The sequence below is a fragment of the Aquila chrysaetos genome, chromosome 6 (genome assembly GCF_900496995.4).
Source record: "Aquila chrysaetos chrysaetos chromosome 6, bAquChr1.4, whole genome shotgun sequence".
Lineage (NCBI taxonomy): Eukaryota > Metazoa > Chordata > Aves > Accipitriformes > Accipitridae > Aquila > Aquila chrysaetos.
In genome coordinates, this window is record NC_044009.1 from 25,125,621 (window position 1) to 25,152,595 (window position 26,975).

The following is a 26,975-nucleotide window of genomic DNA, read 5'->3' on the forward strand; positions in this document are numbered from 1 at the left end:
AAAGTTTGGATTCCATCTGGTAAGAACCTTTATAACCACATTTTTACTTTTAAAGTACGTAGAACTGAAATAAGTAGCCCCTGCAATATGTTCCAAGACAATATTTTAAGAAAAATTACATTATACAGCAGTAAATATGTAAAAGCTTATAATTTTTTCTAGGATAAATAGAAGGTTAATGCATGCATACAGGTACTGTGTTATGGCTCTAAATCTATAAAACTGGATTTTCTTTAATAAGCTAAGCAACATTTGACCAGGTGTCTGTTCTTAAAGCTATGAACTTATCTTGAAGCACATTGCTAGACCTGAAGTTTATTACAAGAATGTTTCCAGTAACCAGAAGCACATGATAGTGTAATTGCACACCATGGAATGTAATACTACACTTAAAAAATGGTTATTTTAATGATTACACTAATGAGTTCTGAACTTCCAACCTATGTGCATACAGTTTCATAATTACACAGCTTGAAATCCTCATCAGCAAATCCAAATGCTCCTGAAATCCAAATCATTTTATAATCTTGAATAATGCATGGCACCTCTGCAGCAAGAAATTAAAACAAATTTCATGAAAATGCAAAGCTTCATAATCTGTATTCTAAAAGAAACTGCATAACCGAAATAGTGTTACTTAGTAAGGACTAATGATGGTGATTTTCCCACCCTTCCCGTACTCGCAGTTCAGATCCCACTTCAAAAATAAACAGAGTAACTCATATATATGGTGGCTCACAGCATACCTTACTACACAAGAGTGAAATCAGACATCTGTTTCTTAAACAAGCACTGGCTCAAAATGGCATAAAACCTCTTCTTCCTGAAAAGTGTGAAACATCTTTTTTTAAAATAGGCTGCAGCTTTACTGGCTTGCATAGTATTTCATCAATAGCAAAAACAAAACTCCATCTTAGTTCATCAAAGGGCCAGCATGTCAAGGTCTACAGTTTTTCTATAAGACTGTCCCCCACCCCCAATGCCTTTGTTTGTTTTTAAACTACAGGTAAAACCTAGATAAACTCAACATAGGTTTTTAGCAAGCATTGGCACTGTCCTTTTGAACAAGTTAAAAAGTCTGTGACTCAAGATGAGTGGAAAAGCCATCATCACAGGCAATGCAAAATGATAGATACTCCATTTTGATTTAGGATTTTCTTGGGTCTCACATCTCTTCTTCATATTTTAAGATGCTGAAAAGGATAAAGGCAGTATTTAAAATATGCCCTTTCTAATACTTCCCCTCCTTGTAGACAGGACACATAGCTAATTATCAGACAGCTGAAGGGTACTTATACTGGGACTCCCTTGATAGAACAGAAGCTACATGGAGGTTTTACTCACAGTACTGTTTTGTCTTTATATCTTCATCACCCAGAACTAGCTATGAATATTTAAGTAAACAAATACTGTCAGCAGTAACAGTTTCATATCCCAATAACTTTGATTATGGGAAATTACAACTGAAACCTATTATAAATTATTTATACAAGGAAGAAACAGAATACCCTAAACGTAACAAAGACAAGAACCCTGTATCGTGCTTTTGGAGGTTGTAAACATGTTATTCAGAATAAAAGTTAAATACATTTTAATTTTTACTAATTTAGGGTTTGAAAGAAGAATGAATTATTAGTTACCCTTTTTGCTAATCAAATCTTAAGATTTCCGCTCATCTGTAGGATCTCATTACTGAAACCACAAAATACAAATGCAAATCCAGAAGCAGTAAGGAGGAGTCATAGAGACAAATATCTACACATGTTCTGGCAGAGATACTAACCACAGCCTGAAAATTATACTTAGAAAAAAAAGCCATTAAAACCAAATCAAAGAACAACAGCCCTTGCATACCAGTTTTACCAAATTTCTAAAACTTCATTTTTCCCATCTTGAACATACCAGGCTTTTTGATCTACTAATCCCCACTTTACCTCATTAGCACCAAAGAAATAAACATAAAAATTGGCTGCCTCTGGACAACAGTTCTCTCAAACAAGGCATTCAAGCTTACAGACATGTAACCAAGCCTCTGGCAGAAGCACTAAGTATCAAAAGTTTGAAGCGAGTATTTGCTGCAATCCAGAGCAACATTCACCACCTTACAGAGGGGAAAAAGCTATAATTTCTTTTTCTTTTTTTTTTTTTTTCCCCTTCTATGCATGCCCTTTTTGGTGCAGATTTTATGAAAGACACAGAGCATTCAAGTTATAATACACCAATTTGAACTATCCTGTGTCCACTGCACACTTAAAATGTTACCTCCACATTACATGAAACTAACATCATCAAATTGCTTTCTGTGCTACTAGACATCTGTCTTACATGCTTATTCTTTATATCAAAGGGAATATTTTTTTTTTTAAACTTCGCCAGGGGAAAGTTGACTAATATGCAACAATTTGTAGAGCAGCCTACATAAAAAAAACGCTGCAGCATATACCTCAATAGGTAAAAATTCTCGGCTGTACCTAAGTCTTACATATCTTGCTTTGTTTTTCCTAAAAAAGTGTAATATACTGTTGTTCAAACTGAAGAATAAACTCTATTCTGCATTTCAGTTATCAGAAAGTTACAAACCCTAGAGAAAATACCAGAAAGCTCAATTACACAGAAGTCTAGAGTTTGAACCACATTTCTCTAACGTATGTATGCGTTAGTTGTATGGATCATATATTTGAGAATCAAACCATATAACAGAGATCTGTAAAAAAGTATGACATTTTCAGGCTCTGCTGACCCATTGGAAGGTAATTTAAACAAGCAGGCATTGACAGCTCTGCCACTGATTTGCAGGGGAAGCTTTTAAAGCAGCAGTGCTGTAACTCCCCACTAAGAGAAATTCCCCCAGAATTCCACAGCCATTTACTTATTTTTGAAACTATTTTGATACTCCTGCCCACTTGCCTTGCTATTTTGACTTCATTCTACCGTTTTTTAACCTGCTTGTAGAAATCGTTTTCCTCATCACCTCATACTCTTCACCCACACCTCTACTTACCTAAAGGTTACTTTAGTTCTGATTTCCTTCATGAGGAATTCAACGGTTGGAGGGATCAAAAACTGTTCAAAGGTGGAATTACTTCAATATAACTTAATTTAAACACACACTGCGCATTAGAGCATGCCATTACTTTCACAGCCAGAATGACAACACTGAAGGTCTACAGAGTCAAACACAGGTCAGAAAATAACTGCTGTATAACGCTATACCCAGCCAACTAGCCAGCACTCCCAGTGACTAAAACTGCCTGGAAACAATGGAAAAAGTTCAGAATCCACTGACAGAAAACACACCTGTCAGGTACTTGGAGAGACACTTTCTTGTATAATTACATCAGTCTTGAAGTTTATATCTGCTTCTGAATCCAAACATTTTTGTCGTTTTGCTGAAACAACTTCTGCAAACCAGCCTCACACTCACAATACCGTCACTGAAACTAAAGCTACCTGCAAAGACCTCTGTCTGAAGTAAGGTTTAAGAGAGTTACTTAGCATCCTCTACAAAAACACCTTCACCCAGATCTTCACCTTCTTATCAGGAGCATGCATGGACCCAATAACCATTTTGAACAGCCAGCAAATGATTTCTCCAGCATTTGGACAGCTTCCAGAAGACATGTTTTCTCAATATTGCATTTCTGCTGGTAGTGAACTGAGAAGGAAAAAATCATTGATTTTGCTATTTAGTATTTCATTAAATGCTTAGCTAAAATAAGTATTTGAACCACACTTAATTCATACCATTTACTTGCTGGCATCATTAGAAACACTGAAATGACAGTTACAGTCCCTACAAATCTTGAAACAATGTTACTGTTTCAGCATGTCATTGATGTTGTTTTGTGTCCTTCAAAAGCTTCTGCTGCTGTTAAAAAACTCAAGTCACCTATATTTAAGAAAGGAGATACCCAAGCAAAAACTACTTCTAAGACCATATTGGCACCCTGATATTTCAGTATAAGCGCAATGCCCATCACAATCATATACCCTTTTTTTCTTTACACTCCTAGAAAAAGAAAAACCACCCACCAGACACAAAAAAAACAAAAACAAAACAAAACAAAAACCCCAAAACAACAACAAAAAAAACCACAAAACAGCCCCACTGTATAATTAAAGCAGTGGAACTGCTAACAAACAAGCCTCTGGAGAGGTTAAACCTACATCACTTTCTAGGATGAGAAGCCTAGATCTTTTGCCAGCAGCACCGATCAGGAAATCGCATCTTTACATAAGTGTTCAACAGCTTTGTTGGCCAAATTGTAGATACTGCAATACTGCCCCTGCAAGCATAGTCTTACCAAAAAAACAAACAACAACAAAAAAAACCAGCACCCTGACAGCAGACCATCATCCCCTACTTCAGAAAGGCTCTGCTGATAAACACATACTAGTAAGCACATTTTGCTTGTATTATTTAATCCTGTCAAAATATGAATGTATATGTTAGATACATTAGAAACTGTATTTTCCCTGTAGACTTTTATAGGTATTCAGAGATCAGAACTGTTCTGATCTAGGAAGTTATTAACAGTTTAAACTTCTCCTATAAGCTAAGCAAGTTTTAACTTATTAACACAAGGCTTCATTACATCTTTTTAGTCTCCCCAGGTGTTTGTGAGTATTTGAAAACATGACTCCATATAAAAATCAGAGGGAAACCTAGATTGGTACATTAAGCTTATGCATTTAAGACACGTGCGAAGCACAGGCTCAATGTACACAATGATATGAAGGGAAACATTCTGTACTCATATTTTGCACAGCATAGAAGTTTTCTTAGGGCATTTTCTTCCTCAAGGAAAAAGTCATTTCAAGTGATAGAGATCTGTTAAGAACAGCGTACAAAGAGGACTCCATTTATAGCTTCAACACATTAAAAGCAGACAATTTAAATAGTAAGTTTTTATTCAAATGACAAAATTTGGGGTTTTTAATTAATTAGATCCATCATTCAGACTAATCAGGACATGAACCACTCACTAGGTAACTCAGTGAAGACAAATTATTTTAAAACTATTTAACACTAGCTTTGACATCCAATTCAGGCCACAGATTATGGCTGAGGTGGTGGCAGCAAGACGGGCTCTCGCCATAAAGAATTTCCAAAGCATTTTCACGACACATGTTACCAAGCACATATAATACTAATTTAGACCTGTTTTATATGCAAATAGAACAAGCCGCCCTCTCCAACATGCACAACTGTGCAGTTGACAGCAATTAATATCATTCACTATACTGCCTATTTGCTGAATTTTCATGAATTTTAAGTTCAAGAGGAAACCATGAAGCTAACATAAGCAGAGCTCAAAAACATTGCCACTTCCAATAATGTGCATTACACATACCAGTGCCATCATTTCACAATGTTGGAAACTGATAATTTATTCCATCTTTTTGTTCCCTCTCAATCATTTACTGACCCACAACAGCACTTGCTGCTTACCTCATGAGTAGTTGTGCCTCCTTAACAGTCTATTGTTAAGGACTGTCAAAAGCTTTTGAAATTCCAAATAAATTATATCTGATAGCTCACTCTGATTCACTGTCTTGTTGCCACAGTGAAAGAATTTCAATAGATTAGCAAGCACGTTTTCCTTTGAAGAAACTGTGCTAATTTACTGCTATCAAAGTACGATCTAGAGCAGATTAACCCTTAAAAAAGCATAAGCTAGTTTCCCCTGCCACTAAAAAAGAGCTTGATGGCCAGCAATGCCAAACACACCTTTGGTTAAAAGCACTGAGGTTAAATGCAACACTTATTTTTATATAGAGTGACTGATTTCATGGGAGACTGCATTACTATCTTGGATGCATAGGAAAGGATGACAAGGTCGCTGGAGCAACAAAGCTGTGGCCTATTAATTTATCATACAGATAATCATAACCAAAGAGAATCAGTGCACAGATAAATGTACTAAAAATTCTTTCATGTATTTAGGGACTTTAAACAGCAAATTAGGTATCAGGTCAATTAGATCTAAATATCTCCCCCCCTTTTTGCAAAGCTTAAAGATCCCCTAGCCAATATTCTCAGTATGGAATAGCACTGGCGAAGGCTCAAAGGCTAACAGGCCACAATAAAACTATTAAGAATATTTCTAAGCCTTTTATAGGGCCGGTTCTTTGTTACCAAACCTTTGAAGTAGGTAGTACGGACAGCTCCTTACACATGCTATGGCCCAATTCCACTCTCAAATGAAAGAATTCTTTGACCTCTCAACCAGCAGTCCCCGTACACGATTACATGATTCTCCCCTAGTTCAATCAAAAAAACTGAGTTGTCACTGCAGCTGCTGCTGTTCAGGAAGTCTTACTTATTGCTATTTCACCAAAGCCTTCTGAAGAAGAGAAGATGGCAGTGATGCATTGCATGTAATTGAGACATCACAAGAAGAGGAATTAAGGAGTTTGATGTATTCCTAAACCACCCCAGACCACTTCAGCGAGTAAAATCACGGTTTTCCAGTGGTTCTTCCTCTAGGCAGCCTCAGAACTACAGAGTTCCACCTAGCACTGTTATAACAGAAGATGCTTAAACCTACAGCTGTGTGTGAACTAGAGACTTCAGCAGCAGCACATATTCAACCAGTGACATCCACCAATAAGGATGTACAGCAAAGGCTTTGGCGACAAGTTAAAAACTGGATGGTATATCAAATATTCTGCAAACTACCGCTCATATTGGCATAAGTGTTCATGTATCAGTACTTCAAATAGAGGAAATCCTGGGTGGACATGTTAATTTTTATTAACTGATGAGACCAGTAACGCATTTCCCTTTGATGCACTATCTCATTTTATGGCATCTTATGCTTATGGTCTTATCCTTTATATACAGGTGTCTCAATCCTCAGAACCCAGTCTTTGGTCTCCAAACACTACTGGAAAAAAGTCTTAGGGTGTTTTAAGTACACTTGCAGTAAATATGGGCAAGCAAGAAAGACAAGTTTGATAAAAAACATATACCAAATAGAATTCCATTGTTTTTAAGAATTCCCATGCAAACTACCATAAAATGACACTGAAGTACGCCTTAGACAATTTTCTAAGGTACTGAGAAACAGCATCCCATTAATCATAAGCAAAGTGTTGCACTTTATATAAAGTCATTGAAGAATCAACAACATACAAAACTAGCATTTCTGTTTGCAATATACAAAACTATTTTTTAAGTCACCAAACATATCGCACTGTAAATAGACAGCACTATTTGTCTGAAAATACAGGCATATCCCATATTTGGATCTTCAGTTTCAAGTCACCAGATACATTTTTTCCTCTGATTTTATGAAGAAAGAAAAAAAACCCAGCAAAGTATTATAAGTCATACCCCTCCTCCTCTATGCTGAAATAAGTCACCAATTAGCATACCAATTAGCATCCCAAAACTAAATTTTCCTGATAATTACAAAAAAATTAAAAGGGGCTTCTTTGCAGCTACTACTTCTCTACCCAGAAAGGAAATCTATCTTATTTGAATTGAAAGTTAGAGACTCATCGCTTTTAAAATTAATAACTGGCCTGCTTAGACTTTCAGTAGCAAATCACAGGAACTCCTCCTGAAATTTAATGCAGTTGAAGCAGCTGTTCTTGTCATTGCAGGATTTGACTGTTTATTTTGTCACACATATTCAACCATGACATTTGAATGATTCTCAAAAACTTAATTCTAAGCAAAGGAAGAGATTATAGAAGATGTTTTAAGTGGCATAAAAAAAAAAAAAGATGTCATGCAAAACTCGCATTCCTTCACCGCTATTTTCATACAGCAATAAAAAGAAACACAAAACTGCTTGAAAAGGTTAAATCCTAAATCAACTGCTAGGCTCCTCTGATAATCTTCATTGCTTTGGTCATGCTTCCCCCCCCCCCCCCCCCCAAGTTCTACTCCAGAAACAGAGAGCCATAGCACCTATGGGCAGATGTGTTTAATTTACAAATATTTAACACCTACTTCACCTGCCAGATGTCCAAGAAATAAGAAAGTAGCATTAGTTATTTGAAAAGATACAGCAAAAAGCAAAAGTAGTATTTTCATCCCAGCTCTACCTTATCTTTGTCTTCCACAACATCTGCCAGCACATCATCTGGGTCCAGGATTCCTCCATCTGTATACTCCAGGTGGTGAATATTTACCCAGGAAGTTGGATCCTGTAAGACAGACACAAGACTTCTTAACCTAACCTTGCAATGGTTTTTAATGCCTTCAGACAAAGCACCTTTGTATCCCACCTGCTTCCCACCCATTTCCCTTTTTAATTTTGAGGTAGAAACTTGGAGCCACTATCTGAAATTAAAACTAAGAGAATGAAAGCTACAGACACATAACAGGACACTACCTATAGAACACTATGCAAAAGGTCTTTAAAATGTACATTTCCATTTCCTTATCATCCTTTAAGTTAAATAGTTAATAAAAAATATGGAGAAATTAAAGTTTTTTCATTTTACAATAGTTTATAGTTGCAATATTTGGGTTATTATCAGCACACACACATAAATATACATACATATGGACATGCGCCATTCCTGACAGTTTTGGAGTGGAGGAGTGTATACATATATTTATATATTTAAAAAACACCCATCATTTCTTTCTCTGAGGAGGTAGGACAGGCTATTGTGGCAAAAAAAAAAAAGAATATAATTAATAAATCCCAGTTTGTTTTCACAAATAATTGCTCTCAAATTCCAATGCAACACTGTGTACCATATTAACAGGGATCATGTTAGTTTTCCAAAACTAATGCCTTCCTCATATATTATTAACTACTTCACTTTAATAACTGGGAGCTTAGTCATCATTCCACTGACCCTGAAGCCAAAAGGCTCAGACAGAGTGCACTGCTCAACAGCAAATTCTCCCTGACATGAAATACAAATCAGGGAGCAGATACACAGTCTGTAACCACTGCCCCCAAACCATACTAGCTACCTGGGTACACATAACTTCCCAGGGGGACAGGCCAGGCGGTAATGTTTGAATTGCCTTAGTTAACATTTGAACATTTATCTTATTAGGGCCAGCTACTGTGGTTTAACAAACACATGGCAGCTCATCAAGTCATAGCAAGATGTTTGAGTACTCTGTGGTATCAGCATTGATAAATGTTGGATTGGCACATCTTCTACAGGACGCTGAAGAAAGGAAACATGCTTAGTTAAGACTACAAAGAATATTTGAGTCCTCCATCAAATATTATGGAGACTGGCCAGAATATGCTAAAATTAAGGGTCGAGAAACTGGCATGCACACATGTAACTTTGATAAAGGTTTCAGAAATGGACAAAGAAGAGCACTGATGTGCAATGCAATCCCAATGATTCCATTTCTATTACATCTATATTTCCAATCACTTCTTCCTTGTCAAATCTAATTAGATCACAGTTCTCGGAAGCAAAGTGAAGCACAATAGCCACACTATATAGACTAGCAAGTTCCTTATCTCTAGTTTGGATATTCCCCATGTAATGAAGTCCCTGAGAAGCAGGGATATTCCACTCCATATTTATTTATGAACATTCTACAACTATGGCCATCAAGTGACGCAAACAGCAGATAAATCAGTGTAATTCCATCATAGGTACAGATGTGGATCAATTGGGTTAGGCCTCTCTTTTATTGTATCATCAATAGACAGCAGTCAAAAAACAAACTGAAAAACCTCACACCACAACCCTAGCATTACCAACAGACAAACTGCTGGTGAACTCTAAACAAAATATTTTTCCTGTTTTGACCCATCTAGCTTCCACAGTTCAGTTTCAATTCTTCCACTGAGACGTACTGGTCTGGTCTGGGGTAGAGTTAGTTTTCTTCATAGTAGCTTGCATTGTGCTATGTTTTGGATTTGTGACCATAACAGTGTTGGTAACACAGGGATGTTTTGGCTATTGCTGAACAGTGCTTACACAGCATCAAAGCCTTCCCCGTTTCTCACACTGCCCCTCCAGTGAGTAAGCTGGGAGTGCCCAAGGAGCTGGGAGGGGACACAGCCGGGGCAGCTGACCCCCGACTGACCGAAGGGATATTCCAGACCATACAACACTGTGCTCAGCAATAAAAGCTGGGGGGAAAGGTGGGAGGGGGCAGAGTTGTGTGTGCAGCTTTTGTTTTACCTATTAAACTGTCTTGATCTCAGCCCATGAGTTTTCTCACTTGCACCCTTAAGATTCTCCTCCCCAGCCCACCAGGTGAGGAGTGAGCAAGCAGCTGTGTGGGGCTTAGCTGCCTTAGGTTAACCCACAGCCTTTTTAGCCCCTTACACTTGCTTGAGGGTTAAGTATATCTAAGGCACGGTGTGACTGAATGACAACCACCCAATTAAGCACATAAAAGCATCTCTATTTGTAACATGTCTAATCTGTAATTTACCTCTAACTACAGTTATTTCATTTTGCACTGAAACCACCCATTTGTGAAATAGCAAATGTTTGTTCATTCTGGGCATCAGGTGTTCAAAATTACAAAATGTAAGAAAATCAATTAACATGCTTTTGTCTCTGCAAAGCGATGAAGTGTAGGCAACTATCACAGCTCAAAGCTCTATTTTAAAGCCCATGGTTTAAGTATTTTTACCATAACCACAAAATTTTAAGATGAAAAGGCAGAGAGGAAACACCTCTGTGCAACAAGCAAGCATGTTAGCTTAGATCAAACAATTTACCTAATGCAGAAACCTTGTGAAAGAGTGTCACTTGACCCCTACCAATAAACGTACAAAATATGATCCTCTCAAACTGGAATGCATCAGTAGCTACAGATGTTCCTCCTGAACCTTTTAACTAATGCAATCACAAAAGGTTTTCATAGTAACACTAAAACAGCATACTTGAAAACCACTCCTCTTAATTAGACAAACTTCTGCAGCTAACATTTTTGTCTGAAGATATATTAAAACCTGTTATATGTATTGTGCTGTTCAAGTGTCCTGTAGACAGAATAAAGCTGATGTGAAAAAAATAAACAGCTGATGGAAATATTTTGCTTTCAATGTTTGCTTCCATTTGTGATTCAGTAGCTGTGCCAACCCAGATGTGTCATTGAAAAAGAAACAAAGAAAAAAAAGAGTGTAAAAGCTCTATTGTCCCAATAGAATGCAGCAAGTTGGCAGGAAACAAGCTCAAGACACAGAGCCACCCTTAACTACATTAAGCTTAACAAATTCTTAACCTTCCTTTTACTTTGGGCCACAACAAATACAGTAATTTAATGGTTTTGTTAGTGGCCATATCAAAAGAAAGTAGACTCTAAATCAGTCTGAAAGAGCAGAAGATGCCATTCATCACCAATCTTTTGGACCAAGCGTGGCCAACATTGGATTCTTTAAAAGAAAGGAATGACAATTGACACTGAAATACAAGAACTAAAACAGAACAGGATTCACGTAGTTTCCTTAGCAGAAAAATACTTCTTAACAGTTTAGATAGTGCTCCCACACACTCTATGACTCAGGTACACACAGCGTGAAGCCACTCTGACCTTTTGATCTCAAGGACTCCCCTGTAATTACAGTAACTACCAGAGACTACAACCAGACTGAATACTTGCTGTTTAAGAAATACAAAGGTGAAACTGACTTCTATTAACTTAACCAGAACTTCATCCCTGAAAGTTAAAACAACAGCTACTAAGGGGTGGGGTGGGGGGAGGGGGGATGCTTTTTATAGACTTGATAAAGCAAATAGTTAACTACTCCTAGATAGCCTAGGTGGAGGAAATTCCTTCTGCAGAGTCACAGAAGTAACAACAGTTCATCTGACCAGCAAAATCACTCACCCATTCCAAAAGAGATTTCAAAGTCAGAGAACATTTTCTGTTCATTGGATGAACTCCAAACACTGCCATACACAGGATATAAAGTGGCTATATAAAAAAAAACCCTAAAATATACAGCAATTTCTTCTGTGCTTCTTTACTCCCACCAAGAGTCCAGACAGCTTCAATAAATAAAACACCAATATTTTAGCTGGCTCGCCATACAGAAAAAGCCATTAGCTACCAGCAGATGTAGGATTTGAATATCTTGAATCCCAAATAGCATTTCATCCGCACAATGAGTAGGGGATGGACAGTAAGAGGAGGAAAAATGAATGTGCATGCATATGCATGCATACACACACACATTTCACACATTATTTAGAGCTGAAAAGGAGTAGAATAGGCCTGAAAAATAACTGTGGTACATCCAAGACACAGTCATCATTGGAGAAATCGAAACTTTCCTTAGAAAGGGATAGTCTTTAAGTTTCTTACATTTTAGTAAGATACAACAGTCATGAAGAACGTCAAGAACACTTCAGGTTTCCATGTATTCTAAAACCACTAAGCAGGAGACTGCATTTCCAGAGTAACAGGGTAACTTTATAAAGTATATCACTGGAGTTCTTGCAAAACAGACAGCTTTTCTGCTTCTACAGTATTTTCTGAAAGGTCTGAAAGGAAAATAGGAACTCAGTAACAGAGGTGATAGGCTGTTGCAATGTTACACATGTGAAGGGTTGATCCCAGCTTGCATATGTTTGCTTCAATTAAATAATACTTCTTACCTGTTGAAAGCAGACAATGCTGGAATTTTAAGTTTATAAATAATACAAGATATAAAATTACACTTATCCCATTTTTGCTCAGGGAAGGGATTTGATTAATGACATAATTACTGAGAAGGCACTTGCTGAGAAAACTACCAAACAAAGCAAAAAAGTGTAAGAACTATATTCTAAAATGCTAGAACAACTTTTTTTGTTGTTTTGTTTTGTTTGTTTTGTTAACTGAAAGGTTCTAGTTTTCTACTTTGAGATTAAAGTCCTTCTAATGAGTGACAGTGTCTAGAATGATTCCTCCCAGTATCTTCTTAACCATCATCACTGGAAGTTCACATGCTCAAGAAGAAAGAATTAATTTTGAAAAACAAAAGAATGAGTCTCTTGTAAAAATAAAACACTAACAGCAGCCTAGAAGGTATGGGCAGCATTCAAGTATGGTTATTGTCTATCTGTGCTCCTAAATGCTCTCCTGTTAACAGGGTCGTTAAGGAGAAAACACATCTACAGGTTCCAAAAAATCTTAACGGCAGGAGTGGGGAGAAGTTCTCTTACAGCAGGGTATTTAACTCTTATGCAGAACTTTAGCTGAGGTATACAACAGAAACATCTAAATATGTAAAGAAAAAGTATGAATAAGTTACCTGGTATAATATATACCAGCACTTCCCAAATGAATATTGAACAGTTACTCTAATGTGCATTTTACCTTAGGGCTGCAAGTCATGTTTGTGTTTAACATCAAGCCACTTAAAAGCTGTTTATCATCATTTCCTTTATGTGTGGGAGAACACTTTAGGAATTACTATGCAAATATTTACCAAATGTTAAATTAAAGCCAGGTCACATGAATGCACAAGTGCGATGGAGGCAGAGAAGCGACATAAATTTTAAAAAGTGATTTTGACATTTGTGTTGTCACAGAATCCTAACTTAACTGTTGCTACCTCATGCAACACCTTCAGTGTTTAAACAGTCTAAAATAGGTTCAAGAATTCTTCTATGCATTTATTTTCAGTCAACAAACACACACTCAAGAGAAATACCAATCAGTCTATAATTAAAAGACACTCCCATTTATTGTTAATGTTTTGAATACATCTAAAAGCACACATTTTTAATGTATCAAAAGCTTGGAGTACCATCTTGATTCCTTTTGTTCCAAACTCAAATAGGAAAGTGTCGGTCTACTTTTCTGAAAATGAAAGCAAAATACTTTATAAATATTGCAGTTCATATAGCATATTTCAGACTGTTAATGAGCAAGAGAATCCTAACAAGTTTAAATACATTTCAGCTGGCCCATCAATAAAATAAACAACACCACTTAATGATTTTGCAATTAATTATTGTTTGGTGCTGTTATTTGTTGTGCTGTGCAGAATGCATAAAATTAATTGCAATCTCTATCCTGGAATTTTTAATTTAAATACAGTAAAGATAGGATGCACTGAAAAACTCAGAAGTAGAAAAGAAGTAGTAAGAGACTCCTCCCACAACTACTTCTCAGGCTGGTATTTTAGAAGCACCTCCACATTACTGCTTCATTAGAGCAAATAAACGTCAATGAAATACAGCATGAAAAAGGACGTATTTAAAAAATGGAAATCACATATGCCTGTTCCACAACCACAGCAACAGAATAAATGCTAGATCAAAGTTGGGGGGAAGGATTGGACTCTGGCTACATTTATACTGTCTAAATGACAGGAAACAAAATAAGATTAAAACACCCATGCTCACAACGTATTTCCTGATGAAGGGGATATTTTAGGTTGAGGTCAGTGAGAAAGATATTCTACCATTTAAATATTTTTAGATTGTATATTGCAGTGTGATCTATTACCTCCCAATATATAAGTAGTAGTTAATGATTTCTATAAGCATTCTAAGGCTACATGATGTATCATTATCCACAGCCAAACAGCACTAAGTATTAGTTACTCTCAAACCACTGCATGCGGAGCTGAGTACAAAAAGGGAGTTGGAGAAGAACAGATGGATGAGATAGGTCACAGCCTCAAACTTGATCTCTAAATGTATCACTAAATTAGACCAGCCTCTAGCATTTTTTGTTTGTTTACCATAACCACCTCCAAACAAGCCTGAAATGGTACTTCTAGCCAGACTGCATTTCAATTGCCAGCAACTGGGCTGCCATCATCATCTGTAGTAGAGGTGGGGTTCTGGTTTTATGGGAATATGAATACTGAGTTCCCAAAATCAACAGCTGATCAGGAAGCAAATGTTTGCATACTACATATTATCACTGCTGGTTGTTAAATACTCCTCAGTCACAGCAGAGGGATTTCTCAAGAACGATCTAGAGCTGAATGGTTAGATCTCAGCAACAAGAGAAGGTACATGCACTTGAACATCCTTATACAACCTAATAAAAATGTATCACACCCCCGTCCTCCTAGCAGGCAAAGAACTACATTCATAGCTGTAAAGACAGCTGAAGTAGTAGAACTGTATCATTTCTGTAACAATATTGTATGTTGCAGAGATGACATTTTTATGCAATAAAAGCAAACACAAGAAGCTTCAGTAAAAATCAAAGATGAACAGCTTTCTGCACAAGAGATTAAGTCTGTTGCAGACATTTACTGAATTTAGCAGATCCTAGCACTGACCAGATCCAAATAAGCCTCCCTATATGAAGGCCAACTGAGTATAAATCAGGCCGTCTTTTCACAAACTTCCAAAAACAGAGAAAAAGCAACATTCAGGTTTCACCACTCAGGAAGCTTCCAGGGTTTACTTTGCATTACAGTACAACACAGTAAGTTATAAACCCACATTTCTAGGTCTCACTGTTGAAAATAAATTCTTACCTGGAATTAATTGTCTTTATAGCTCTATAGTTCAACTGCATAAAGTTAAACAAGACATTTTTAATCATTTCTGGCTAGAAATTCAAAAGCAGCAGAAACCTTCAAGAAACCTTCAAGATAATACAAGGAATAGAAAAACATTACAGCACAGTGAGATAGTAAAAAAGATTCCTCATGTATTCCATAGTATTGTTGTCCTCCTTTACCAAAACTCTGAGCTTGCATTAGAAGTGAAAATGCTTTAAGATGCTAGAGAGAAGATAAAACTTCTTTATATCCCTCTACCAGCTGAAGTGACACACGTTCTCTCAAGTCGGTAATATTCAAGAAAGATCTATACTGATTGAGCTCAAAGACAGAAATTATAGGTGAGGAGAGGACAAAGGACAGATGGTAGTCTGCTCAGAAAGAAACTGCTTTTAAGCATCCAGCAATAAAACTGTGGAAAACACAGAAGGCCATACAGTAGAAATAGTCCGAGAAAGATGACTGTAAAAGGTGCTTCCTAATCTGCCTTCCAGATAAAACAAAGTACTATAAAAATAAAGCCACCTAAGAAACGATCTTAAGAGCGGAATTCTGGTTTAAGGGGCAGGAGGGGTGGGGAAGTGATGGAGAACAGAAAGAAGTTAATTCCAAGCAATCAAACTTCTGAGTACATATAAGACAAAGTTCTTCACTTCTACCAGTAAATTTAGCAGGGCTGACTAACGAGCTTTCAACCCCCACACCAAAACATAACTTCGCCTCCCTTTCCATAGTATTCACAAATAGCATGGGTATTTTCATTTCAGCTGATACAGTTACAGGTAAGTAGCCCTGAAACTGTTCTTTACCATAAACCATGAAGTGAAGCAAACAAGAAATGTAAAAAAAAAAAATTAAAAACCATAATATCGACAATGGCATCATTTTAAGCACTGTTTGCATCTGTCAGCTTCCTACTAGGAAGGCATCTGCCAATGAAGAGACCCACCTCATAGCTGTTAACACACGTAACTCAGCGAGAGCTGCTCGCTCACATTTCCCTTTCTTCAAGAAGAGGTCAAATTAAACAAACTACTTCAGTAAATGCTTTTGAAATTATAGGCTGTATCACATGACTGCAACACATTTAGGTACATAGCTGAAGTAATCACAAAGACCTTACACATTTCATCAGGCTAAGACAGGACACCACTGCCTGCTACATGAGGGCTTCTCAAAATGAATTTTCACCTAATAGTAACTTAAGCAATCTTAGACCAATTACCTCAAGCAAATTAAAAGAATACTAGATTACAACATAACTGTTGAGCATGGTATCGTCCTAAAAACACCAGCAGCCAACTCCTATCTAAAATTTCTCCTTAGTAAGCCTCCCTTATTAATTCACATACAACAGTTACAGTGTACCGAACTGTTTCAAAGTTCAAGTCAGACTCTCAAAACAAACAAAACCTAAGTATCTGCACGCATGAAGAACATATAGGAAATAAAGTAACTGAAGAACCCTTACATCAGTACATTTTTTTTTTAAAAGCAAAATGTTACCTGCAAATGAGCATCAAGGACCATCTTTTCACAAGGATTAAAAACATATCAAACCACAAAAAAACCTGAACCTCTCAAAAGATCAAAATACTTTTTAACATGGGTGTTTATTGGAGAAGGACATACTTGATCTGCTTGTGCCTGGTTTATGTCAGCTTATATGTCCCGATTTCAATACAGGAAATAAAATGAGAGATCACAGGAAGTAAAGCCAGTCTAAATAATATATCCATAATGCTTGTTTCTGGCCGAAGCACACATTTTGATTTTTAGGGAGTTTAAGAAGTTTTCTCCACAGCAAGACAACACAGAAGAAATTTTACTCCTCTTAACAGGAATAAATTAAACATTCAAGTATGAGCTGAACCAAAGATTTTTTTTTCAAAAGAACACAATTTGCCCTACCATATAGAAGATCTGCTTTTAGAGTATAGCAGAGGAAGCTATTCCATGTAAACAAGTGATTTAAAAAAAAAAATTTAAAAAAATCTCATTTTATGTATTTTCACACACAAAGTTTTTTTTAAATTCATTCACTTTATCTTTCAAGACTAGTTGTGAAAACTTATCCTTCCCCCAATTCTTTTTTTTTTTTTTTAAATCATCATTGGATGTGATATAGCCAAATGGTGCAATTACAAAGTAGGAAAGAAGTCCTGGGGAAAAAAAAAAAAAAAATTTACATAAGGTCACTTTAAATACCCAGTTTTAAAAGTTTCTGTCTTTGAAGGTGCTAAAAACCTGATGCCAAAATGGGGACTCTAATCAGATCAGGTCAGTACAGAAACAGATTTATCTTTGTCACTAAGGTTGGTTTTATCTCAGCACATCTGCAGTTTTTGTGAAGTCTGCTCACACTGTTTGCCTTGCTGGCTCTTAAGCATCAGACTGGAAAGAGCAAAACAAACAAAGACAACCAAACAATTCAAGCATGAGGCCTGTGGAGTACCACAGACTCGTGACAGAAAAAACTATTACCCATCTGGGAAAGGGCAGAAAATTCTTCCCTTGTTTTTCTTTGAAGTCAAGGGGACTACTGAGTGAAGGCAGACACAGCTGACAACCAGAAAGCACAGTTTCTTTTCAGTCTTTTGAAAGAGACTGACGCAGCGTAAGCACAGCTCACTATCAGCTTTATACTTAACCTGATAAATGGTCCAAAAAATTGTTAGTCAATCCCTAGTCACCAGACGGCCTAGAATATTTCTTGATCTTTAGCCATCTTCAAGTTATTATGCTCCAAGAAATTAACAGGACTATGTACTACTATGACTACAAGTCAAGACACAACAGCAAGGACTAATAACCACTTCTTTGCACCTCCTTCACCTACCCTCTTCACACCATCATACACCAAACTTCATTTTGGATGAAAGAAACTCATCCTTCTCCCATTCTTTTTCTTCTTCTTTCCTTCTCTCATTCATTTTCATGTACAATTAACACATTCTGTTTTTCTTGAGTAGATAGAAAAACAAACTTTTACAAGTTATAATAGCCACTTCTTCACAGCAAGACAGGCTCAGACATCAGAGAGCTTCCATCTTGGGTGGTCTCTCAAGGTGAAGATGCTTGCTACAAGGAACGTGACATGCAGGTTAAATACATGCCACCATCACCTCAGTTTCATTTGTTTTTTAAAAGTGTCCCAGTTCACGTTTTATGATAATGATCCTGCTCCGAGCTCCTGGAAGACAAATGATAGAACACAAACACACTGAAAGTTCTTCAGAGAGGTTATAAAGCATGGCAAAGGGAGCACAGTGAAGAGGTTTCCTCTACTCAAGTCACTTGACGCCTGCATACTATAGGCAACAGCAGAACGGAAGGACAGTGATTCTCCTCTGTCCCTCAGAGACAGTGTTTGCAAAGAAGGACTAGAAAATTTCTTGTTCTTTAGCCATCTTTAAATGATTATGCTTTGAGAAATTAATAGGACTATGTACTAATAAATAGAAAGTCTTTTCATTTTCACAAGGCAAGGAAGGTAGTTACTCATCTCACCTAGTGAGCCCCACTATCACTAGAGAGCAGAAACAAGAGAAAGCTGGTTTATCCTGCAAGTTGAATATGCAGGGGAAAAAAATACCCATCTCCCACATTAGGTCTGAAGAAGGAAACAGAAAAAACTGCAGTGATATCCCTAGCACAGAATTCCCAACAATCCAATAGTCAGAGCACAGATATATAAATCCAAAATGACCCAGAGTATTTTAAATTACACTCAACTTTTATTTCATTTGCAACACTGGAACCCTTCAAAAATAAGAGCACTCTGATTTTATACTGAATCTGAATGAGAACCACTCTCTGAATATGGTCCACCATCTGAATATTATCTGAGTAAAATGACGTAGAGAATACATCAGTAGAGTGATCACATAGCCCACCTTTACATTACACTCCAGCATTTGACATTTAAGAAGAATACTTCCATGAAGAACAAGTATGCAAAACCAGAACAGGCAAAGACAGCTGGAAACGTGCGTTTAGATAAAGAGGTCCACACACTGCAGTTGTAACAACTACAAAAAAAACTCCCCTTAAAGCCTCACTTGAAACTGGAGTGCACTGTATGCCAGGCTCTGAATCCAAGATAACTATATGAATGCAAGAATGCAAGTGTAAACTGATCTTTAGTTATAAACTAAGAATATCCTTTAGCGTATCAAGCCCATTAGACTAGATTGCTTCAACAATGTAGAAACACAACTCACCCCTATGTAAGTTAACACAACAGCTCCAGAACAAAAACACCTCCAAGTAAAACCACAATATTTTAAGCTTTAACTTTCAAATCCCAAGTTCTCCGTGTCAAATATTAGCTACAACATTCAGAGTAGTATTGTTACACTAATAAGCAAACTGCTACACAGCTACAGGCACCTGGCAAATAAATAATTAGCACTGAGTCTGGCTTTTTGTTTGATATCTGAAGGTAACACTGGGGGGTTGAGGGACCACAGTCACGATTTCTTAAAATCCAACTTAAAGTGAGCACACAGAACTATAAAGCTGCTCCTTCAAACTGCCACCCATTTTTCACACAGAAATGACGGGGGGGGGGGGGGGGGGGGGGCGGGGAACGAAAATATGAAAATACAAAAATACAAAAGGCATGTGTACAAGACTACTGTATTTCAAAAGCAAAATCCAGGTTAAGTGAGTGAACAACATTGTTCTTTTGCCAACTAAAACTGAAGATACCTTTAAATTCTAATCATTCAATACAGCTACAGATAACAAAACCACAGGCTGGCTGTAAATTCACACAAATCCATTTGTAACAAACTCAGCACTGAAGATCTTGAACAAAAAATGATAAATGGCTCAGCATCTACAGTAAGAGCAGCCACCACTTCAGTCCTGCATCTAGAAACTATCTAAGATTATTTCATTTACAACTGTTTGGGCCTTCCTTTGATAAAGTGATTAATGTATTTGCAGCTGACACAGGACTGCTTATCAGAAGCAGCTGGGAGTTTCAAACATGTGAATGAGGAACAGCAGACTCCAAACGTCCACAAAACCAAATACAAATACCTGTAAAACAATGCAGATTAGGTATGCTGAAATCCTGTAAAACCTTATAACAGAAACCGAGCTTTAGACAAAGCTCAAGCAAGAAAAAACAGTAGTAAATTACAGAACTATATCCTTAATTCCACATAGAAAGACATTACATATTTTTTGGAAGAGAAAAATCCTCTCCTTCAATCATATGAAAGTATTTCACTTATTTCACAGAAAACAGTAGGACTTTGCTGCTGCAGGGCCATCCTATTTTCTGCATGGATCAGGCACTGAGCAGAGGTTGGAGAGGAATTTTGCCAGAAGGTTGGCAGACTTGCACTGTCAGTAAGGCCAGTCAGAGCCCAGACCACCACTGTCTTCTCACACTTCCAAGGCTGGTGCATTGCAGCAATAAACTCCCACTGGTGCCACTTCCCGTATCAACCCTAATCAGTTCTCTCCACGCTGTCAACGTACTAGCAGTTACAGTTCACTGCTCTCTATTTAGAGACACGTTAAGCATGGATTTGGGGTCTTTTTCCTCACTCAGAAGACAGAGAAAATACATGACCTTTCACAGTACATTTGGTCACTGTGCTCCAAAATAGAGCCATTAGGGACAATTGTAGGCCCCAGTGCTAGAAAGATGCTGAGACAGCCATGGTAGTTTTAAATACCCAAAGCATTAAAAGTATTTGAAGATATAAGTTGAGTCCCTTTGAGGCAGAAGTTCATCACAAGAGAAAGTAACAGATCAACTAGGAATTGGATGTGCAGGGAGAGAAATAAAGGATTTCCAACCATACAGGTGCTGGAGCAAGGTCTGTACTAGATGAAGCTGTTACATGCCACTTTGTTCTCACATGAAACGCTAAATTAACCAGCTTCCCTCCTCCCTTCTCAGTAGCAAAAATGACTGGGTCAAGAATGTTCTGAAGGTACAACTAACAGGCAAGCACTGCCTAATTCCATAAAGATTAGTCAACTTCACTGGTTCTGGCTATTACTTGAAAGAAAATGAACAGGAAATTTTTAAAAGTAATAAAAATATTTACCAGCATAATATTACACCATGGGAAGTATTGTATTATCTCTCTTACATTTTGTTATATTAATAAAATTTATATTATCACAGTACAATATTGGGTTTAGTATTTGACTCTGAGATACAGCAAATACAGCTGGTGAATAGCCCAGATGACCTCTCCCTCCAATCATATTGGCAGAGCCAAGTGATGGAACTGGATGAAACCCAAACAAGGACAATTCTCTCACTGTTGAGATTAACTTCCACCTTCACCTGACTGAAAAATACAGAACATGCCAGAATTAACACCTCATCAAAACTTCATGCGGTATGCCTAACCACATCTCATGAAGCGGATTTTGGCCAGATAGAAGACAACAAAGACAAGAATGAGGTTATTCACTCTTCCATTGAAATTCAATTCCACTAGTGTGTAGAGAGGTTCCTCCCGCCCTGCCCCTTATCCTGAAGGGCAAAAAGAACTGCTTTCTCCTGCTCCTCCAAGTATCTTCAGGAAATAGAACCAAAAAAGGGTTGGGAAGGAACGGCTTCAGAGATTTAAAAGAAAAGAGAAGGTGGCAAAGCAGAATGAAAGTCATTGCAAAACAGCTAACAGACAGGTAAGTAGAGCATTCAGCTCAAATGTGGAAAATGACACCTGAGGCACACATTCCAGTTACTGTTTGGTGGCAACTTCCTCCAACCCTCGGACCAGGAATTTCTTTCTATAGCTTGCAGAAGGGCCACGTGGAAACTTTCTTTAAACAATTTTAGTTCAGTCAGTACAACCCCACAAGAAACTTCAAATGAAAACAACAGCTGGTAAGCAAACTTGATTAAATGCTGTATTTGCATATATTTTGGAACAGTTCTGAGATGCCATTATAACCTTCCTTTTCATTTGCATTTTGATGCCATCCATCACTCATACAGATAAGTCCAATTTACTTTTCAGTCAACTACCTTGTTCATTGTCTTTGGGCTCCACAACTGTATCCACATACATTGGCCCCACATATTATGCTATGCTCAAGCACCAACAGAAGTAAGATTTCACTGTAAAATTAAACAACTATTGGAAATGCCTACAGCAAACAGGACATAACAGCCATTATTCACAAGAATGCTCAAGGCTAACCAGGTTACAGGAATGCTTTATCATAATGCACTGTCAATAGGACTTCCAGTGTAACATTGCCATCTCGTTAACAGAGGTGATGATATCTCAGTTTCCCAACTTACCTACACAAACGCCGGTAGAGAGCCAGTCACTGACCAGTTCAGCCACAAGATACTGAAGGCTTTTCAGCAAAGTAATTCGATCTACTTTCACTAAATTTTATTGCTATGTGCGGTGCCTGAAAAAGGAAACCAGCACATGCAATGAAGCAGTTGATTCTCTTTTTTAAATGGTTACTAAGTAAGGAAACAGCCATTGTCAGTTAATAGAAAAAATGATAACATCAGAATCTGCTGGTATAATGGTCACATAAGGTAAGTGATTTGGCCTCCTACAGAACCTGCAACAGCTTTGGCTGCATTATTAGAACTATCTCTTACGCTAACTATGAAGTTCGGCTCCAAAACAAAAAACAACAAGAAAAAAGCCTGAAAATTCATTACGTGAGCTTTAGCAAGATTACAACAGTATTAAACAGTTTGATCATTAAATTGTAGCTTGTATCTTTGAGTATTAACTCACATATTTATCTAAAATCACCATGTAAAAAGTATGATTCACACTCAAAGTTTAAAAACTAAATCCAGCTTTTTTTCTTCCCAAGAAACTCCTTCCCACAAAGCCTCCTCCTCTATCAAACTTACACACACACACATTGCAGGAAAACATTTTTTCACTAACAAAAAACAGCAGTATGAAACTTATCATGCACAAGATGTTTCAAAACTGAAATAACATTTCGCAGAATGTTAATAGTCCACTACAACTACTGTCTGCAACATGGTACATGGAGCTAAGACCTGCACTGTCAAGTCTGCTTATGAACACTAACTTCCTGGATTTTGCTATACCATCAAGTTGGGGTTTTTTTGCTCTATTGATAAGCCAAACAGTTAATCTCTAAACACACAATGCATAAAAGGGATCACTTCAAACCAGAAAAATGGAAGACATTTATAATCACCACAGCATTCACATTTGAATGACAGCTAAACATAAAGACACAACAAGCATTCAGCCATCTGGAAAGAAGCTGGTATTTTTTTCATAGTGTCTATTCTCAAACCCTTAAGGTAAGAGTCAGAGGTTGACCAAGACTTCCATTTAGTGAGATGCTCATTTCATATCTACAGCCATTAATGAACTGCAGTATGAACAATAAGCCAGACTCCTCCACTTTTGTTGAATTCAAAAGATTGTTGTGTCATACCAAGACAAACAATGTGTGTATACTGCCAGATGTACGTTACATTTGAAACATCTGAAGTTACCAAAAAAGACCTACCTAGTGTTGTCCTAGTGCCTTTGAATATGGCTTATTTAATAAAATGATGATAGCAATGAGTATGTGTTTTGTACTTACAGACAAGAAAGAATACAATGGCAACATACATAACTGCAAAATTCATGATTTATAAAAAAATCCACAACTAAAGTAGGTATTCAGCCTCTATTCAGAGTTAAAAGGTAGTGAACGTTGCTGCAGCAAAACAAACAAAAAAAGGACATTGCATGTACAGCTAGCAGAGACCTGGGACAAAGAGAGTGAGGAGAAGGATGCTTTAGCACTTTAGCACTACATTTTTAATACTAAATGAAAGGTCTAATAAGAAAAAGCACGCTGCATGTAGAAAAGCGAACCATATACTCCTTTCAGCTTCTGACTTGCTGCAATTACTCCCCAATAACACAAAAAAAATCTAATTTAAATGCAAGATGGCCTAAACCAACATTTTTCCAGACTCAAGGATTAAGGGATCAACATTGGCATACTCCTACCTCACCCACCTTACTTCAAGTGGGAAGTATGTGAAAAGGATAAGAGTTTAGAGCAATTTTGTTCTGTTGACAGTTTTGAAAAGTAAGTGGATTGAATACAACAGTAATCCGAAGGAGGAAAAAATCCTCAGAAGTAACATATTTAAAATGCACAGGCCATGAGTGTGCTTTCAAGCATTTCTGAGTTATGTTGAGTATTTTGAGCAAAAATTAATTCTTAATTTTGCTACTTGTAAAGCTGGGGGAGTGGTTTCTATGAGAGTTTTTCAGGTAAAGTTAGTATCTCCCATCAGTCAGCAGCTCAATGAGAGCTATCCAAATAACTGTTCCTGAAACACTAATACAGAAGACTTCTCTGGATTTTTGAGTGCTAATCTTCTCGCCTAACATAGAGGAGTCATCATTTATCATTGACAGGACAGACCCTAATGTTAGATTGTATTTTTTTTTTCCCCAGACACAGATGTCTACTTCGCACACACACACCCCCCCCCAAATCTATCTTCCTTTTTCACAGCAGTCTAAACAATGCCTGCATCGTGACTACTGCTATGCAAATGCTGGTCTCTCTCTCTGCACATTGTCAAAATGTCAATGAACCTTCTCCTTTTTGTTGCCCAACACAACTATTTCAGGTTTCCAGCTCTTCAGGGAGTTTTCTTTTTGTAGCTCATAATGCCAGGAACTCCTGAAACATTTGTTCAGAATACATTCATTACAGACAGCAGGGCAAAATTAATTGTGAATTGGCAGCAGCTAGGTTTTTCAAACAAGCCTAATTCTGTGGCAGCTGACCATGTTAACTCCCTTCAGTCCTTGAAAAATTTCAGCAAGTCTTTCTACAAGACACGGGAAGATTCAATTCAATGGAGCAATCTCCTTTCCAATCTTCTATTCTTTGGGCAGACAAAGAACAGGTTAAGAGGTACCAGAAGCAGGAGATGACAGCCAAATTTCCAACGTCATCTAAAAAAAAATATGCCAAATTTGTTAAATAGGGCAACTGCTAGAAACAGACTTCTGAAAAATATGCCAATAAAGTAAATTTTGTAATAGTATACAGTTGCAACCTATCCTACAGAATGGGAAGGGGGGAGGGGGATGACAACCTGGAGGAAAAGACAAAAACAATTTCTATAGAAAATCTCAGTAGAGTAACTTAAAGAAAATACAACTGAAGTCAATGAGTCAAAGTGAAGTATGCCACATTTTTGGCACACTAGAGCAGACCAGATACTTCCCCAAATTTAGAAGTCCTTACTCAGTATGAAATAAACCCGCTTGTAAAAATAATCTAATACATTGCTGACAACCCCTTACTGTAGCCAATTATTTTATTTATCAGAAAAAAATGTTATACCTTAACAAAAACCATTGTTATAGCCAACAACTTTTTCACTCAATGTGAATGGAAGGAATGTGATTTGGAGGTAAACTGCATTTTCATAGCGTTCACAATATACAGACATTTGATTGACACAATAATGTATTTGCCTCATTTTTTCCTGCAAGCTTAACAAATACTGATGTTTTTTCTAAATGCAAGCCCTCTGGAGTCTTTACTCTGCAAAAAACCTTCATGTATGACTTCTGGTTTCCATACAGGTTTTCATGTAGAATAACTCACAGTTCAAGTAAAAAGCAAGATAATTAATAAGAACTTCTTTAAAGAAATAACTTAAGTAGCGAATGGAAGACTTCAAGATTATTTATTTTAAAAATAGAAGCTTGTTTCAGTTAAACAAACGTACAGGTGAGATGCAGTACGATCATCCAATATACTGGTGACAAAGTATGACATGCTAGAGGATCAACAGAGGAAGTTACCCACTTGGTTTTGTCCTGGATAGGCTGAGGAACAATTTTCATTACACAAGTGCATAGGCCTTACTACCCATGAAAGAGAAAAGGTATGACTAAGCCTTTCAAGGCTTAAACTGCTGCAAAACAGCAACCTCACCTTGATCAGATTTATAGAACCCCTGAATTACTTCTATTTTTAGAAAAGCTCCAGACACACTGTCACAAGTAGCCTTGTTTATTGCTTCCCCTACTTCTGCACTACTGTATTTCTGTCCCACCTTTGTGGTGTTTAGCATCTAGGATAAATCCAACAAAAATTCTGAGATGAGAACCCTCCATCAAAATCCTTATGGAACTAGTTAAGAAAGCCTTATAGAAAGGTTACAGCTCCAGAATGAGAATTTCAATAGCTGCTCAACCAGGGATCCACAGGAAAGACATTCTGCAACTGACCTCTAGGCAGGAGTTGCAGGGTTAGACAGCACATGCAGTTCTGACAAGGAGGAAGAAGTTAGTTAAGTAGAATTCCAAGTCACATACTATCTTCCTTATCCATACAACTCATCACTTACAAAAGGTCTGTATCGAAATCAGTCTACAGCCAACACTTCCACTAACAGCAAAGTCTTAAGCCTTAAGTTTACAGTCTGGTTTCACTTCTGGCTTGTACTCAGAAATAAAAAAAAGTTGGCAAGCAGAGAACATTAGTGGAAAGCTTTGTAAGACGCAAAATACTATCCATCAAATTACT

The 26,975-nt window shown here is 37.2% G+C and overlaps 1 protein-coding gene across 2 annotated transcripts in view; it reads right to left on the bottom strand.

Annotated features, from left to right (window-relative positions):
- PARD3B (par-3 family cell polarity regulator beta) overlaps positions 1-26,975 on the bottom strand; it is a 433,465-nt gene that overhangs the window by 397,051 nt on the left and 9,439 nt on the right. For both annotated transcript variants that reach the window (XM_030017233.2, XM_030017234.2), the window contains exon 2: positions 8,059-8,160. In XM_030017233.2, coding sequence (XP_029873093.1) covers positions 8,059-8,160 — 102 coding nt within the window. The remainder of the gene's footprint in view (positions 1-8,058; positions 8,161-26,975) is intronic.